The sequence below is a fragment of the Rhinopithecus bieti genome, unplaced genomic scaffold, assembly GCF_001698545.2.
Source record: "Rhinopithecus bieti isolate Rb0 unplaced genomic scaffold, ASM169854v2 scaffold_12013, whole genome shotgun sequence".
NCBI lineage: Eukaryota > Metazoa > Chordata > Mammalia > Primates > Cercopithecidae > Rhinopithecus > Rhinopithecus bieti.
The window spans coordinates 845,344-862,826 of record NW_016807120.1 but is presented as its reverse complement, the minus strand read 5'-3'; the positions used below and the strand labels follow the sequence as shown (position 1 = coordinate 862,826).

The 17,483-nt window shown below is 35.2% G+C and overlaps 1 protein-coding gene across 1 annotated transcript in view; it reads left to right on the top strand.

Annotated features, from left to right (window-relative positions):
• DHX36 (DEAH-box helicase 36) overlaps positions 1-12,036 on the top strand; it is a 43,826-nt gene extending 31,790 nt beyond the window's left edge. The window contains 6 exon segments of the mRNA XM_017880261.1: positions 925-1,008; positions 3,355-3,454; positions 3,550-3,640; positions 6,832-6,952; positions 7,639-7,791; positions 8,176-12,036. Of these exon segments, the coding sequence (XP_017735750.1) occupies positions 925-1,008; positions 3,355-3,454; positions 3,550-3,640; positions 6,832-6,952; positions 7,639-7,791; positions 8,176-8,361 (735 nt within the window). The 3' untranslated portion in view covers positions 8,362-12,036.
• Positions 12,037-17,483: the final 5,447 nt, after the last annotated feature.

Sequence of the window (17,483 nt, the reverse complement as noted above, 5' to 3'; positions counted from 1 at the left end):
CGAAATCGTGCCACTGTACTTCAGCCTGGGCGACAGAGTGACACTCCATCTCAAAACAAAAAAACAAAATATATATTATATAATCATAAATATCAGGAGTGAATTGCTGAGAATGTTGAAATTTAGCTGAACATTTGAAAAAAGTTATAATTCATAGTAGTTTTTGGTAAGAATGAACAAGTGAATTGTTTATTTTAAAATTTTGTATTTAATAATTTCTTTGTATCTTTGGCCTATTAACACTCATGACAGTCTCTTTCTAGTCATTAATAAACTACCATGTATTCAAATTTAACATGTAATAGAGGATCATAATCATGTGCATAATTCAGATTAGAGAGACATTTTCTCCCAAAAGCCAGGTGTATCTGAGGATAAACACTTATCACCTATCTTGGTAAAATTTAAATGTAATTTGGTTTTTAGAGGCAGTATCTTTTTTCTGTAGCTCTACATTCTGTTTCGTATGGCATATTATGGGGGAAATTCATGTTTTTTTGTCTTTGAGCTTATTCAGCTTGTCTTTCCTTTTACCCAATTTCCCTCCTCTAAAAGAAGCAAACCATAAAGAAAAGTTGTAAATTTGAAAATATGTAATAGCATTTAAGTCAGTTTAATAGTGTGCTCTGTTTGATGAGTGTATTACGTACAGTTTGGATGTCATTTTGTGTAAAATACATAATATATTACTGTATACTTAATTGTATAAAGGTCTGGAACTTCAGTGGTGGTTATCTCTTTAAGGACTAGGATCATGGGGAGCGTATGTGTTTTTAGTTTGTCAATTATAAAATTTTTCGAATTTTTTACAAAGAAAATTAAATATTAGTAGAATATTAAACTTTTACTAAAATAAAGAGGGAAACCAGTAGTAATCTTCGTTTGCAGGAGGAATATATATTTCTTCATTTCTTTGCCCCATAGGGTTGGGAAGAGGCTAGGCGACGTGGTTTCAGATACGAAAAGGACTATTGCTGGGAGTATTTTCTGTCTTCAAACACACTGCAGGTAATGGTGAATGTTTTGCAATAATTATCATATATGCTAGATTACAGAGTATGTGTATCCATTTTGTACAATTAGATCTATAGCAAAAAAGTCAAATATATGGAAATTGAGTATATTTGTATATATACCCAAAATAATGGGGGATCTTTCTTAAATCACCTGCAACAAAACAAGGAAAAGAAACACAGTTCCAGAGGGTAAGAGCATAGCACAGTAAGGTTCAATTTCTGTTCCTGTCCCCACATTCTAGTTGCCGTTTTGATGGTTCAGACTGAGAATTTTTGCTAACACTTCTAAAATCTGTTGAAAAGTATCAAATAGGATAGATATCTGTATGTTTTCTGGTTTCATACAGTGAAACACTGCAGGCAAGCATTTGTAAAACAGAAGAAAATAGTAAAGAGGGTATATACCATTATATTTCAGACTACACTGAACTGGGGATTCGAAGCCAGTGGGAATAGAAATATCCTCATCTTCTCCCAGGACACATACACCCCAGCTATGTGACGTGAGGCCTGATACTGGACGTTTAACAGATGTACAAAGTAATAAACAAAAAAATCTAACATGCCGAATCAGAAGTGCCCAGTCATTAGCAAAATGGAAAAAAAGGATCACCACAATTCGGAAAGAAAGGAAAAGAAAAGAAAAAAAAAAAAATGGAATGCCGTGTTTCAGTAGAAAACAACTTACAACTGTTTCATAGTATGGAATAACTAATAAGAATATGAATCCAGCAAAACAAAGGTTAGAAAATAAACAATAGAGTGAATGAAAAGACTCCTGAGCTGAGAAAATAAATTGAAGAACGAAAGAAATCACAAGGAATAGAATGGATACCCCTTAAAAACAAGTTATTGCCATAGGAAAAAAGCTTGAACTAATCACAGTTTATGGAGGTACCTGAAAAAGACAAAAATTAAAGCAATAAGTGAAATCTTAAAGACAGGAAGACAGGACTGATCCATCATAAGAACAGTAGATATTAGCATCTGCATAGAAATCCTGTGTAATTGAATATTTATTTTGAGCCGTATATAAGAACTTTTTTTTTTGAAATGGAAAAAATGAACAGAAGTATGAAAACATAACTGAATCCAAGTGTTTAAGAATGTCATGTTCAGTCAGGATATGAATTCAGGTGTAAAGAAAAACAACAGGTATTCAAGAAAATACTCAAGAAATACTATAACCCTGATCTCTTCTTGAAAAGCCCATTGACAGTGAAGTGCTGTCAGTTAAAAGGGGAATCACAGTGGAGATTTCAGGATTGGAGAGTGCATGCTTAATCAGCTGGAAGTATACATTAGAAGTATTTAAATGTAGAGCTAATAATAAAATGGTGTTAGGAATTATACATGCAAAATAGAATGTAAAGATTATTATCCTGAATAGTATAAAATAATGGCAGTAAAAACCAGGAGGTGTCTAAGAAAGTCAGGTGTAAGGAAATTAGGTGGGGAAGTCACACCTTTCATAAAAGGGATATATACTTAAATACAACCAACTTTATATTTCATAATCTCTGAAAGGAATTCCTTAGGAAATATTTCTGTGCTTATGAAAATTTAAGATTCATCTGGTCATTCACTTTCATTTCTATTTAACTTTTCTTTAAATTGAACTAAAGTTAATTGTTGTATAAAGAATTTCTATACTATGATTCTGTCATTAGGATACATTTCTTCTATCAGTATATATGCTTAATAGGTGTCTGCAATCTTGTTTATTTAGAAAACTGAGTATTGAGGCATGGGAAGTACTTTTCTATATTACTTGAATGCTTTATAATTACTTGAATGCTTTATAATAAGCCATGTATCGTTTTTTTCCAAAAAAAAAAAAAAAAAAAAACCTTAAGTTTACGTGCCATTGTGAACCATATTTAATTCTCAGTAATAGAAATATGGATGTTGATTATTTTCTTTATGCTTTTCTATATTTTTTTTAAAATGGGGATGGAAAGTAATTTTAAAATTCTATTAGTCTTTAACAAAATGGAGTAATCCTTAAACATTGGTGGCTATTCCTTACAACATGCAAACTTTTTCTATGAAAAGTCAGGTAATATTTTAGGCTTACAGGCCATAAGCTCAGTTACAAGCAGTGACCTCTGCCATTGTAGTGCAAAAGCAACCAAATGTAGATGGTATGGCTGTGTTCCAATAAAATTTCATTGACAAAAATAGCTTTTGTAGTTTGCCAAGCTTTGCTTTAAAACATGTTTGCAAAAGTTTTCATAAAGCAGAGAGAGCTTACAACTCAATTTATCTATTAGTGTATATTTTGTAGTCTCAATGTGTGAAAGGTATTCTAGTTCTATTTGTTACCATTGCTCCCTAGATGCTGCATAACATGAAAGGACAGTTTGCTGAGCATCTTCTTGGAGCTGGATTTGTAAGCAGTAGAAATCCTAAAGATCCAGAATCTAATATAAATTCAGGTACAGCAGAAAACACAGTGTAAATAAGTATCTTTTGTCTATTGTATCAGTATTTTACTTGTTTTCCCTCTTCCTTCTCCCCCCCCCCCCCATAGATAATGAGAAGATAATTAAAGCTGTCATCTGTGCTGGTTTATATCCCAAAGTTGCTAAAATTCGACTAAATTTGGGTAAAAAAAGAAAAATGTAAGCATTGAAGATTATTATGAATTACTTGTAATTCTCTTCTTAAACTTTTGAAATCTAATGTAACAAGGCTTATATTATAAATTTGTTCTTATTCATATGTGGGTTATGTTCTTGTTCTTTTAATCATTTCAGAGAATGTGAACTGTTTAGCATTGGTATCACTTTCCCTCACAACATATCCTGGAATCACCTCTCTGATAACCCATTATTCACAAAGAATGCTACCACATCATGCCAGTGTAAATATTAGAAAAGCCAGCCTGCCAGTAAATACCAGTGTCTGGATAGAAATTGCTTAGAGTAAATTTTATTTCAGAAAACTTTTTTCCTCTTGTCTTATAAAATGGATAACTTAGCTCTTTGAATAAAATTATTATATCACTATTTTGAGAAATAAAGTATAATAATGTATGTACAGATAGTCTCAGTAGTAATTGGAGACAGCAATGAAGCATGAGCTAGAATGAGCTAATTCTAGCTAAAGGATACAGAGAAACTAAGAGTCACAGATGGCCATTGGTGTGATTGCTACTATTTTGGAAGGCACTCTGGGTTAGAATTATGTATTGAGTCATTAAAATAGTCACTGACCCAGCGCATGGATGAGTGAGTTTTTAACTTGATAGACATGTCTTAAGGAAGTAATTTCAAATGTTTTCTAACAGCTGTATTGTAAATAATACAGATTTCTAGTAGCAAATGGAAAATTGTGGTTTTATAATACTATTTAATGCATCTCCATAGGTGAGCTTTAAAACAGTCATTGTGTAGTAACATGTAAAATATTTAAACTGATGTTAAATGAAAGTTGGATATTCTAGAATTACAAACATGAAAAAATATAGACTTTACAGATAGGCCAAAGTGCAGACATTGTTCTTGGGCAATGGTTCTCAACCAGGGTGATTTTGCCCCCAAAGGGGACATTGGACAGTGTCTAGAGATACTTCTGGTTGTCGTAACATTGTGTCAGTAGTACTAAAGTCAAGAAACCCTATTCCAAGGTATGAAGGAATGGGTAACTGATGAATTTTAATCATTATGGTTGGATTATTTACATTTTAAGTGATCTAAGTACTTTTTCAAAATTAATACTTGGACAATTTTTTTTTTTTTTTAAATGTGTACCTAACTTTACAGGTAGCTTAACAGAGAGTTACTTTGAAATTCATTTTACTTTCCTCTCTGCCATCCTGGGAGGACTTTATGAACAAACATAGTTTCCCTTGGGCTGGTGCATTGTTTTTGTCCAGACTAGAGGTCAGCAAATTTTGACCTATAGGCCAAAAATTCGGTTTTGTACATTTTTTGTTGGAACACAGCCATGCCCATTTGTTTTCATGTTGTCTATTCCGCTTTCCTTCTACACCAGCAGAGTGAAGTGGTTGTGACAGAAATTATAGACCCCCAAATATAGACCCTAAAGTATTTACTATCTGGTCCTGTATAGAAATTTGCTGGACCAGGCACAGTGGCTCACACCTGTAATCCTAGCACTTTGGTTGGCTGAGGCAGGCAGATTGCTTGAGCCCAGGAGATGGAGGTTGCAGTGAGTCAAGATTATACTATTGCACAGTGAAAGGAGATCATGCTACTGCAGTCCAGCTTGGGTGACAGAACAAGACCCTGTCTCAAAAAAAAAAAAAAGAAATTTTCCAACTTCTGCTCTAGTTATGCAGGGTTGCAGGGTGGCATTGGTAAATTGACTTGAAGTGAGAAAAAATAATTTTTGGTTATTCTCAGTATTTGAGCTATGAATTTGTAACTATGATTCATGATTTTGACTACAAGTATTATGAATTCTTAGAACTTCAGAAGTGGCTGGGTGCGGTGGCTCATACCTGTAATCCTAGCACTTTGGGAGGCCGAGGTGGGTGGACCACCTGAGGTCAGGAATTTGAGACCAGCCTGGCCAATGTGGTGAAACCCCATCTCTACTAAGAATGCAAAAACTAGCTGGGCGTGGTGGTGGTACATGCCTGTAATCCCAGCTACTGGGGAGACTGAGGCAGGAGAATCACCAGAACCTGGGAGGCGGAGGCTGCAGTGAGCTGAGATTGGGCCCCCGCACTCCAGTCTGGGTGACAGACCAAGACTCCGTCCCCAAAAAAAAGAACTTCAGAAGAGACACTCGTAAAAACAAATAGGAAAGATTAGTGGATTATTAACTTTTATGCTGTTAATTTAATACAGGTAATTAATATTAACTATTTAAAAATTATTAAACATCTCCCTGTTGAATAACATTAAAGACATTTACAAATTTAGATAAAATGTATATGACTATAAAAAAGTATATGACTATCAAATGTATATGACTATGTATATGACTATCAAAAGAAGATTGAATTAGAACTGTCAACATGAATTTAAACAGAATTCTTAACTTTTCATTTTTTATTCATCTGGGTCATACTCTGTAAAATTTTTAAGTTAATAATTTTACAGTTATTTTGTAAGTCAAGGGCTGTTTATCAATATGATTGTCATAGTAAAATGTATAGACTCTTCTCTTGATACGAATCACTTAATTATTTTAGATATTTATTTTGTTCTTTATTCTTCAGTGGAATAGTGTGCATTGACATTATGGAAAAGAATATTCTGTCATTTTTCTAAAATATTGAGTAATTATACCTGCAAGAAGAAGATTAGTTACATGATTTAAATTATTCATACTGATAGCATTTTTTCATATATTTTTAAGGAAATTGTGCTGTGTCCTCAAATATAAATACATTTTTTGCAAAAATAAACTGAATTATTTTCTGGAGTGTTTTTTTTTCTTGAGGCAGAGTCTCGCTCTGTCGATCTGAGCTCACTGCAAGCTCCGCCTCTGGGTTCAGGTCATTCTCCTGCTTCAGTCTCTGGAGAAGCTGGAACTACAGGTGCCCGTCACCACGCCTGGCTAATTTTTTGTATTTTTAGTAGAGACGGGGTTTCACCATGTGAGCCAGGATGGTCTTGATCACCTTGACCTCGTGATCCGCCTGCCTCGGCCTCCCAAAGTGCTGGGATTACAGGCGTGAGCCACCGCGCCCGGCCATTCTCTGGAGTTTTTTTAGATTCCGGGATTTATTTGGTTTTTACCAAGCTCTTCTATCAGGTTTTCAAGTAGTGTTAAAACAAACAAAAAAAATCCTCTAGAAGACTTCTTTTAACAAACTGCATTTTAACTTTTTTTAAAGGGTGAAAGTTTACACAAAAACCGATGGCCTGGTTGCTATTCATCCTAAATCTGTTAATGTGGAGCAAACAGACTTTCACTACAATTGGCTTATCTATCACCTGAAGATGAGAACAAGCAGTGTAAGTGAACGCTTAAAATAATTAAGGGTCCGATTATCTGTCTCATTATATTTTTATGACAGTTTTAATGATTATATACAAACTTTTCTTTTTTGTTGTTTCTTATTCCTGTGACATGAATAACTTTGTCCCTCAAACAAGCTATTCTTTTAATTTTCAGGTCTGTAATGATGGATCTTTGTAATTTAGTTAGGACAGTTATTGGATTGCATAATTTTCTTTCAGAGCTTGCTTTCAAGGAATATTGGCATATTTTATGGTATACAGGAGCTTACATTGTATAGAGAATTTTGTTAGCATGTCAATATATCTTATAAGTATTGTTCAGCATTTTAAGTGAGATTCTGTTTATATTTTTCTCTTTAGAACAGTAATTTGAGATGATTTATAAAAAACTGGATAAAAATAACTTCAGCTATATTCGTGTTTTGGTTTTGTCACTCAGAAAATATTTTGTTCAAACAGTAGTGCTTAGTTTAAACTAAAAAATATTCCTGTGTTCTCTGAATAATGAAGATGACTCATTTAAAATGGTATTTCTTACAAATTAATCTCTGTAATTACAATAGCAGGTTAATATTTTAGAAGGAAGGTACTTATTAATTAATACTGGTAATATTGTTGAATTTACATAGTAATCTTTTCAGACTCCTGAATGTATTAATTCACTTTAATTTTCATTACAGATATATTTGTATGACTGCACAGAGGTTTCCCCATACTGTCTCTTGTTTTTTGGAGGTGATATTTCCATCCAGAAGGATAACGATCAGGAAACTATTGCTGTAGATGAGTGGATTGTATTTCAGTCTCCAGCAAGAATTGCCCATCTTGTTAAGGTAACTGACTTTATGCGATTATCTTTAATCTACATGTAAGTCAGCATGTGGTCAAGTGGTTTTGTTCAAAATGTTACATATATTAACATTTCTTGCTGTATTTCAGCAGAGCAAATAATTTTGAAAAAATGGTCCCTGGTTTTTCTGAATTGTTTTTTGAGATGGTAACAGACCAGCCATTCTAAATGGCTCAATGTGATTGCATGTGAATTTTAACTTTAGTTATTCGCTCATAACCACACTTGAGTTGATTGCTCACTAAATATTTTAGCTTTTGAGACATCGCTTTTGAAACTCCTTGTATCAGGTAAATCAGTTTCATTTATTATGTTATTTGGTAATATATCTGCCTTTGTTGAACATGTATACTTTTTCCAACCTTAGGAATTAAGAAAGGAGCTAGATATTCTTCTGCAAGAGAAGATTGAAAGTCCTCATCCTGTAGACTGGAATGACACTAAATCCAGAGACTGTGCAGTACTGTCAGCTATTATAGACTTGATCAAAACACAGGAAAAGGCAACTCCCAGGAACTTTCCGCCACAATTCCAGGATGGATATTACAGCTGACAACTTTTCAGGGGTGGTCTGAAAAATCTGTTTGACAGCCATTCTTCATCATTGTTTAAATTTTGGCTGGATGCCAAACCCTGGGACATGACCAATTTTCATGTGTAAGGTAGAAACTTTCAATAGGTAGTAAAGACTTAATGTGCATGACGTGATGTTATATGGAGCTATTTCATAAATACACACACACACACACACACACACACACACACACACACACCATAAAAGGAATATATTCTCTGATCATATACTCGGCTGTGGTCATGCCCACTCTTTGGGAGTATATTCCCTTTATATGTATTGAGTATTGTCCACTTGAGAAATTCCTTTGTTCTGTTATACAAAATTAATCTTTCTTATAATGATTGATAATACCACCAGTAAAAATTGGATGTTTGCCCAAAAAAACAGTGTCAGTTAAGAATTTGAACACAACCACATTTTTGAAAATGAAACTTCTATCAGAAGTAAATTAATTTGTTGTAATAAAGTCCAGTATTTAATAAAATGTACAATGTTAAATCTCAGCCAACTTCTTGGATTGGTTTCTACGTTTCCACCTATGGCTTGGTTCATTTGCTGTTTTTACTATTTTTAAAACATATGTGCCTTTTTTACATCACCCTGTAGCAGCATAATACAGCAATTGAGAGCATGGTCTGGAGCCTGATTACCTCAGTTCCAGTCTCAGCTCTGTCACTTAGTCAGTGTCTTGGCTTCTCTCTCTTTTTCCTTGTCTGTAAGATACAGTTGACCCTCCATATCCATGCGTTCCACATCTGTGGATTCAAACAACTGTGGATAGAAGATAATTTGAAAAAAAAGGATGGTTGCGTCTGTACTGAACATGTGCAGACTTTTTTTCCTTGTCATTCCCTAAACAATACAGTTTAACAGCTATTTATATAGTATTTACATTGTATTAGGTATTATAAATAATCTAGTGATGACTTAAAGTATATGGGAGGTTGTGCCTAGGTAACGTGCAAATACTGTGCCATTTTATATAAAAGACTTGAGCATCGATGGATTTTGGTATTTGGGGGGTTGAGGTTGGAAACCAGTCCGCCATAGATACTGAGGGATGACTGTAAAGGTAACAGTTGTGAGGATGAAATACATTAATACATGTAAAGCACATAGGCTAGTGCCTGGCACATAGCCTAGTGTCTGTACTCTCTGAATCTTAGTTGTTAGTTGTCCCTGAAGTATTTTCGTAAATATCTAATGATTTTTTTATTACACTTTTTATTTTATTGCTACTTATCTTCTTAGCCAAGGAATAGTGTAACAACACATGCTGTACATTTTCAGCCCTATCAAATAGTGATAAATACTTTCGGTTGCTGGCCAGCAGCTGTTTTGTCCCTCCCTTCTTGTTTGCTTATTTGGGTTCCCCTCTGTGCGGCTTTGTGCGCAGGTACGTTGGACCCTTTCCCCAAGAGTGAATCTTGCTGTTCTAAATGAATCACATGTTGTCTTATCCCCCTTAGAAATAATTGATAAGGCGTGAGTACATAAACATATCCTGGTGAATGGCAACTGAGAAGTGATCTTCAAGAGGGTGTCTGAAAAATGTTTTACTCACTAATAGAGGAGGAAATCTTGCTCTCCCTGGACATTGTCTTGTCTGACTCTGATAGTTGGAACTGCTGCAGCCAACTAATGATCACAAGGGGACACAGACTCATAGGCTGAGGTTGGCTTAGTGGAAAGATAGAACTCACCAGAGCCTTTGATAATGCTGGTAAGCTTCAGAATTAATCCATTCTAGAACTGCTCTACATGTGGACTTATTTTGATATGATAAAAACTCATCAATTGTTTAAGCCACTTTTCATAGGATATTGTTAGTTTTTTGTTGGTTTTTTGTTTTTGTTTTGTTGTTTGTTTTTTGAAGACAGTGTCTTGCCCTGTCACCCAGGCTGGAGTGCAGTGGTGTGATCTCGGTTCACTGCAGCCTTGACTTCCTGGGTTCAAGTGATCCTTCTGCCTCAGCCTCCCAAGTAGCTGGGACTACAGGCTTACACCACCACACCTAGCTAATTTGTGTATTTTTTGTAGAGACACTGTTTCACTATGTTGCCCAGGCTGGTCTCAAACTCCTGTGCTCAAGTAATTTGCCCGCCTTGGCTTCCAAAAGTGCTGGCATTACAGGTATCAGCCACTCCACCTGGTCCCTAGTAGGGTATTTTAACTTGGCAAAAGGATGTTAATCGGAAACATACACTATCCATCACTGAGTATTATACTATTGATTTTGCAATATAAGAATTTTAAAGTATTTGTCTGACAGAAGGTGTAAAAGTGCTGGACATGCTGCAGAAAGAAACAGGAAAAGTATCTTTCTGCACTCTAAAAAATGGAAATTTTAATGTACCTTCCAACAAATACAAGGAAACCAAGAGAGTAAGGTATCATACAATGACTGGGATGTATTGATAATGCTACAATGATCCATTAACAGCTCTCATTCAGGTACTGCTCGCAATCCTGGGAATGTGTGTTACCTGTTATATCTTGAGTCCATTATCTTGGCTGTTCTTCTAAAAGTGATCTGTCTCTTATTGAATTCTGGCATTAGAGTCGTGTCACAAGATTAGAGCATACTGGTTTTGCCTATAAAGTCGAGGTGACCATCCGGTCTTTCTTGCTCTGTAAGAGTTTATGTCTGTGTTTTTTTTTTTTTTTTTTTTTTTTTTTCCTTGCTTGTATTATCCAGTTTAAATCCAGTCAGTTGGCCAGAATGGTCTTAGAAGAAAGGATTTAGAGATTCTGTAAAAAAGATTGTTAGTTGGTTCTGTGTTTGCAAACCAATATTTAATTCCCATATGAATGGGAAAAATGTTCCCGAGGAATTATTTAATTGATGAGGTATTCACAGAGATTAAAGCAGTTATTGTTACCTCCAATTTATGTCTTCTGTACAGCTGATCAGAATGGACAATTTAATCCAAGGTGCTACTTATGTTCTGTTTCTTTTGTTTACAAAATAGGGCATTACTGAGTAGAAAATACATTCCAGGTCTAAGAACTGTTCGTTCTTTAGGAGTTTTTAAAGATTAAGACATTAAATTAAGAAGCAAAATCTGTTTGATTCATCATTTTGAGTAATGCAGAGAATAACTCTTGGAAAAAAAAAATACCTGAAACAGAGACTTACCGGAAAAAACAAAAATAAATTAAACTACTGAATAATCTTTCAAAAGCATCTTTGAAAAGTGAGCACATGTGATGCCTTCCCAATTAATTAATTTGGGCAAAAGCTCTGTATAAACTTACACCAATTATTGCAGGGCATTCTCTATTACTGCATTTTTAAAACAAAGTCCTCCCCTAAAAGTTATGAATTATACAAAAGCTTTAGGAGGAATTTTAGTACTCCTTTACCCAAAGTAAATAGTGATAAATTTCTGTCTATTCTTAGCTCTGAGTTTTTATTTATTTATAAGTCATTGCGATCATGTATATTCATATATTTGTAATATGCTAATTGTTCTTAAATGGGATTTTTGTTCTTATTTTAAAATAATACATCCTCACTGGAAAATATTTGGAAATGTAACAAAGTAAATCATGTTACCATTGTTCCATTTTGATATATATAAACTTTAGGTATTATTTTATATATAATAAATTTTAAGGTATTATATATAATAAAATTAACCAATTTAAGTATATAATTCAGTGAATTTTGTCGAACATGTAGTCATGTAATTACCACCACCACAGTCTTGATACAGAACATTTCTTTTTTTCCCCCCGAGACGGAGTTTCTGTCTGTCACCCAGGCTGGAATGCAATGGCACGATTCCAGCTCACTGCAACCTTCGCCTGCCTGGGTTCAAGTGATTCTCTGGCCTCAGCCTCCTAAGTAGCTGGGATTACAGGCACGCGCCACCACACCCGGCTAACTATTGTATTTTTAGTAGAGACGGGATTTCACCATGTTGACCAGGCTGATTTCGAACTCCTGACCTCATGATCTGCCTGCCTTGGCCTCCCAAAGTGCTGGGAATACAGGCATGAACCACTGCGCCTGGCTGATATAGAACATTTCTATCACCTAAAAGTTTCCCTTTTACCCCTTTGTAGTCAATCCCTTGCCCCCACTTCTACCCCCTGGCAACCTATTGATCTGCTTTTGTCACTTTCGTTTTGCCTTTTCTAGAATTTCTTTCTNCCACTGCGCCTGGCTGATATAGAACATTTCTATCACCTAAAAGTTTCCCTTTTACCCCTTTGTAGTCAATCCCTTGCCCCACTTCTACCCCTGGCAACCTATTGATCTGCTTTTGTCACTTTCGTTTTGCCTTTTCTAGAATTTCTTTCTTTTTTTTTTTTTTTTTTGAGACGGAGTCTTGCTCTGTCGCCCAGGCTGGAGTGCAGTGGCCGGATCTCAGCTCCCTGCAAGCTCCGCCTCCCGGGTTCCCGCCATTCTCCTGCCTCAGCCTCCTGAGCAGCTGGGACTACAGGCGCCCGCCGCCACGCCCGGCTAGTTTTTTGTACTTTTAGTAGAGACGGGGTTTCACCGTGTTAGCCAGGATGGTCTTGATTTCCCGACCTCATGATCCGCCCGTCTCGGCCTCCCAAAGTGCTGGGATTACAGGCTTGAGCCACCGCGCCTGGCCTAGAATTTCAAATAACCAGAATCAGATAGTCTTTTTGTCCAGCTTCTTTCACTGAACATAATACTTTTGAGATACTGACATTGTTAAATGTATTAGTAGTTAGTTCCTGTTTTATCTTTTATCATTCAGTAGTATTTGCATTGTATAGTCATACTAGTTTGTTAATTCATTTACCAGTTGATGGACATTTGAGTTATTTTCAGATTTTTTTGCTGTTATGAATAAAGCTGCTATGAACATAAGTATATAAGTCTTTGTGTGGTTACATGTTTTCATTTCTGTTGGGTAAATACCTAAGATTAAGGTTGTTGTATTATAGTAAGTGTGTTTATATAAGAAACCGCTAAACTTTTCAGAATTTGCTGAAATTTTACATTCCCAACAGCAGTATGTGTTGGGAGGTACAGAGTTTTATTCCACGTCCTTGCCAGTACTTGGTATTTTTAGCTGTCATTTTAATTTTAGCCTTTAGTGAATGAGGAGTCCTGTCTCATAGTGGGTTTAATTTGTGTTTCTAAAATGATTAATGATGAGCACCTTTTCATGTGTTGTTTGCTGTTTTCCTTAGTAATCTTATGGATTTCTGTTTGGGTTTTGATATTTCGTCTCATGTCAAATGATTGGGGTTTTAAGGATATATCTGACCAGGGAGAAGGAGGATTACTAATTAGTTTTAGAGATACAGAAAGTTATTATTTACATTCCTTGACATTTATAATGGCCAGATGTGCTACTCTTGACTTAGTTGGTAAAGTATAAAGAGATAAGCTGGTGTTATTAAGTGCCAGGAGAGACTAGCACCAGTTTTATATAGTTATGAAGGCAAGAATTCATCATGAGGTGAAGAATGGGACATAAGAAAAAATATTTATTGGTATTGGGAAAGTCATGGGAAATAAGGAAAACAGCTGATACGGAAGCACTGTAGAGCCAAGAATGACAGAGATCTTTTAAATTGTGACTACTTTTTTTTCTGGTTCTTAAATTTGATTCATATCTTAATGATCTGGTATAAATTTTCGAGTTGTATTTTTCTGAGTCCTTATATAGTATATTATGTTACCTTATAACAGTGAACGTCATGATTGGGAATAAAATTAATTTTAGCAAAGCTTTAATTTAATGAAAAAGTGATTCCTTAGTGACTTATCTTTTAGGCCCTTTTAGCTGTACATTTTAAATATTTCAATACTTAATCATTCCCATAGTCTTCATTCACCTCACTTTCTCTTAATGGCTGTTTCTCTTGTTAAATGAGAGAGTTTGATTATTTTTACTTGTTCTGGAAGCCAAATTTTTTTTCTTGTTTTTTTTCACGCAAAAGCAAAACAGGCCTTTCTCTAACATTTTTGTGGTATCTGAAGTAAGAATATAAATGGAAGCCAACATAGTAGATCTCTAAATATTTTAAAATTTTAAATTAGTTTAACAAGCTTAAATAAAATGTCCTTTTGGCCAGGTGTGGTGGCTCATGCCTGTAATCCCAGCCCTTTGGAAGGCCGTGGTGGGCGGATCATTTGAGCCCAGGAATTCAAGACCAGCCTGGGCAACACGGTGAAACCCTGTCTTTACAAAAGTTACAAAAATGAGCCAGGCATGGTGGCATGTGCCTATAGTCCCAGCTACCCAGGAAGCTGAGATGGAAGGATTGGTTGAGCCTGGGAGGTCAGGGCTGCAGTGAGCCACTGCACTCCAGTCTGGGCAATAGAGCAAGACCTGTCTCAAAAACTCCTTTTGACAGATACACATTAATAATGACAAAATCAAAAGTGGCATAAAACAATATTGAAGATGACTGTTAGCCATAGTTTCTTATTTTTCCAAATACTCTTTTTTTGCATCAATTCATATAATAACCATATGTTTTTTTTTTCTTTAGTTTAATATTGTAGATTGCTGTCTTAGTCATTTTCTGTTGCTGTAACAGAATATCAAAGACTGGTTAACTTACAAAGAAAATGCATTTTTTTCTTACAGTTCTTAAGTCCAAGACCAAGGTGTCAGCATCTGGTGAAGGCCTTCTTGCTGTGTCACAAATGGGTACATCCCATGGCTAGAGGGCAAGAGAGTGTATGTCATCTCAAGTCTCTTAAAAGGTCACCAGTCCCATCATGGAGACTTCATCCTGATTAACTTAGTTAAGCTTAAAATTACATCCCAGACGGCCCACCTCCAATCAACATAATGAATTTGGGGATTAAGTTTCCAACGCATGAAATTTATGGGACATATTCAAATCATAGCAATCATATCAGTTGATTTTTAAACATTGAGCAATCCTTGCATTTCTGTAATAAACCCCACTTGGTCTCAGTGTGTAATTTTTTAAATATATTGCTGGATAGGATTTGGCCTGAAGATTTTTGTCTCTCTATTCATGAAAGATACCAATCTATAGTAGCTTTTGTTTTAATAATGTAATGCCTCATAAAATATGTTGGGAAATGTCTTCCTCTTACCTTTTCTGGAAGAGATTATGCATAATTGCTGTTAATTCTTTAAATGGTTGTAGAATTTTCCAATAAAACCATTTGCACTTGGAGATTTTTTTCAGACATTAGTTTAAATTGTGAGTTTATTTAGTTATTATGAGATTATTCAATGTCTTGGTAGTTTGTGGTTTTTATTGGTTCATTTTCTCTAAGTTTTAAATTTATGTGTGGAAAGATGTTTTGTATTGATCAGAAGCCTGGGAAGCAGTAAAAAAATTTTGAGTTTTTTGTAATACCCCTTTATTATTTTTTAATGTCCATAATGTGTGATCTTTAATGATAGATTCATTTTCATTGATTTTCTCTCGTATTCTGTTTTCAGTTTTATTGATTTCTGCACTTTATTTCCTTCTTACTGCTTTTTTGGGTTAATTTTGTCTCATTTCTTGAGGTGAAAGATTAGATTTCTTTTCTAATACAAGTTTCCTGTGCTATAAACTCTCTAAGTACTGCTTTAGCTGCATCCTATGTGTGTTGATATTTTGCATTTTCATGTCATTCAGCCAATGTATTTTTTATTTCCCTCTTTATGTATTTTTCTCTTTAATACATATATTATTTCGGAGTGTGCTGTTTTAAGTTCCCAGTGTTTTGAGATTTCCTTGTCCATTATTAATTTCTAGTTTGATTCCGGTATGGTCAGAGAAAATATTTTGTATGATTTCAGTCCTTGTAAATTGGTTAGTTTGTTGTATAACTCAGCATATGGTTTATCTTGGTGAATATTCCTTAGCTATATTTAAAAAGTGGATAATCTTATGTTGTTGGGTAGTATACTGTAAATGTCAATTATATCCCATGTGTTGGCGTTCTGTTCTATACTTTTTTTAAGTTCTAGGGTACATGTGCACAACGTGCAGGTTTTTTTCATATGTATACATCTGCCATGTTGGTGTGTTGCACCCATTAACTCATCATTTACATTAGGTATTTCTCCTAAGCTATCCCTCCCCCATCTCCCCACCCTACAACAGGCCCCCGTGTGTGATGTTTCCCAGCCTGTGACATCCAAGTGTTCTCATTGTTCAGTTCACACCTATGAGTGAGAACATGCGGTGTTTGCTTCTCTGTCCTTGGGATAGTTTGATCAGAATGATGGTTTCTGGCTTCATCCATGTCCCTACAAAGGACATGAAGTCATCCCTTTTTATGGCTCTGCATAGTATTCCATGGTGTATATGTGCCACATTTTCTTAATCCAGTCTATCATCGATGGACATTTGGGTTAGTTCCAAGTCTTTGCCATTGTGAATAGTGCCACAATAAACATACACAATAAACACAATAGTGCATACAAATGTGCATGTGTCTTTATAGCAGGATGATTTATAATCCTTTGTGTATGTACCCAGTAATGGAATAACTGGGTCAAATGTTATTTCTAGTTCTAGATCCTTGAGGAATCACCAGACTGTCTTCCACAATGGTTAAACTAGTTTGCAGTCCTACCAACACTGTAAAAGTGTTCCTATTTCTCCGCATCCTCTCCAGCACCTGTTGTTTCCTGACTTTTTAATGATCGCCATTCTAACTGGTGTGAGATGGTATCTCATTGTGGTTTTGATTTGCATTTCTCTGATGGCCAGTGATGAAGAGCTTTTTTTTTCATGTGTCTGTTGGTTGCATAAATGTCTTCTTTTGAAAAGTGTTTGTTCATATCCTTCACCCACTTTTTGATGGGGTTGTTTGATTTTTTTCTTGTAAATTTGTTTAAGTTCTTTGTACTTTCTGGATATTAGCCCTTTGTCAGATGGGTAGATTGAAAAAAATGTTCTCTCGTTCTGTAGGTTGCCTGTTCACTCTGATGGTAGTTTGTTTTGCTGTGCAGAAGCTCTGATTTAATTAGATCCCATTTGTCAATTTTGACTTTTTGTTGCCATTGCTTTTGGTGTTCTAGACATGAAGTCCTTGCTCATGCCTATGTCCTGAATGTCCTAGACACTCTAGGTTTTCTTCTAGAGTTTTATAGTTTTAGGTCTAACATTTAAGTCTTTAATCC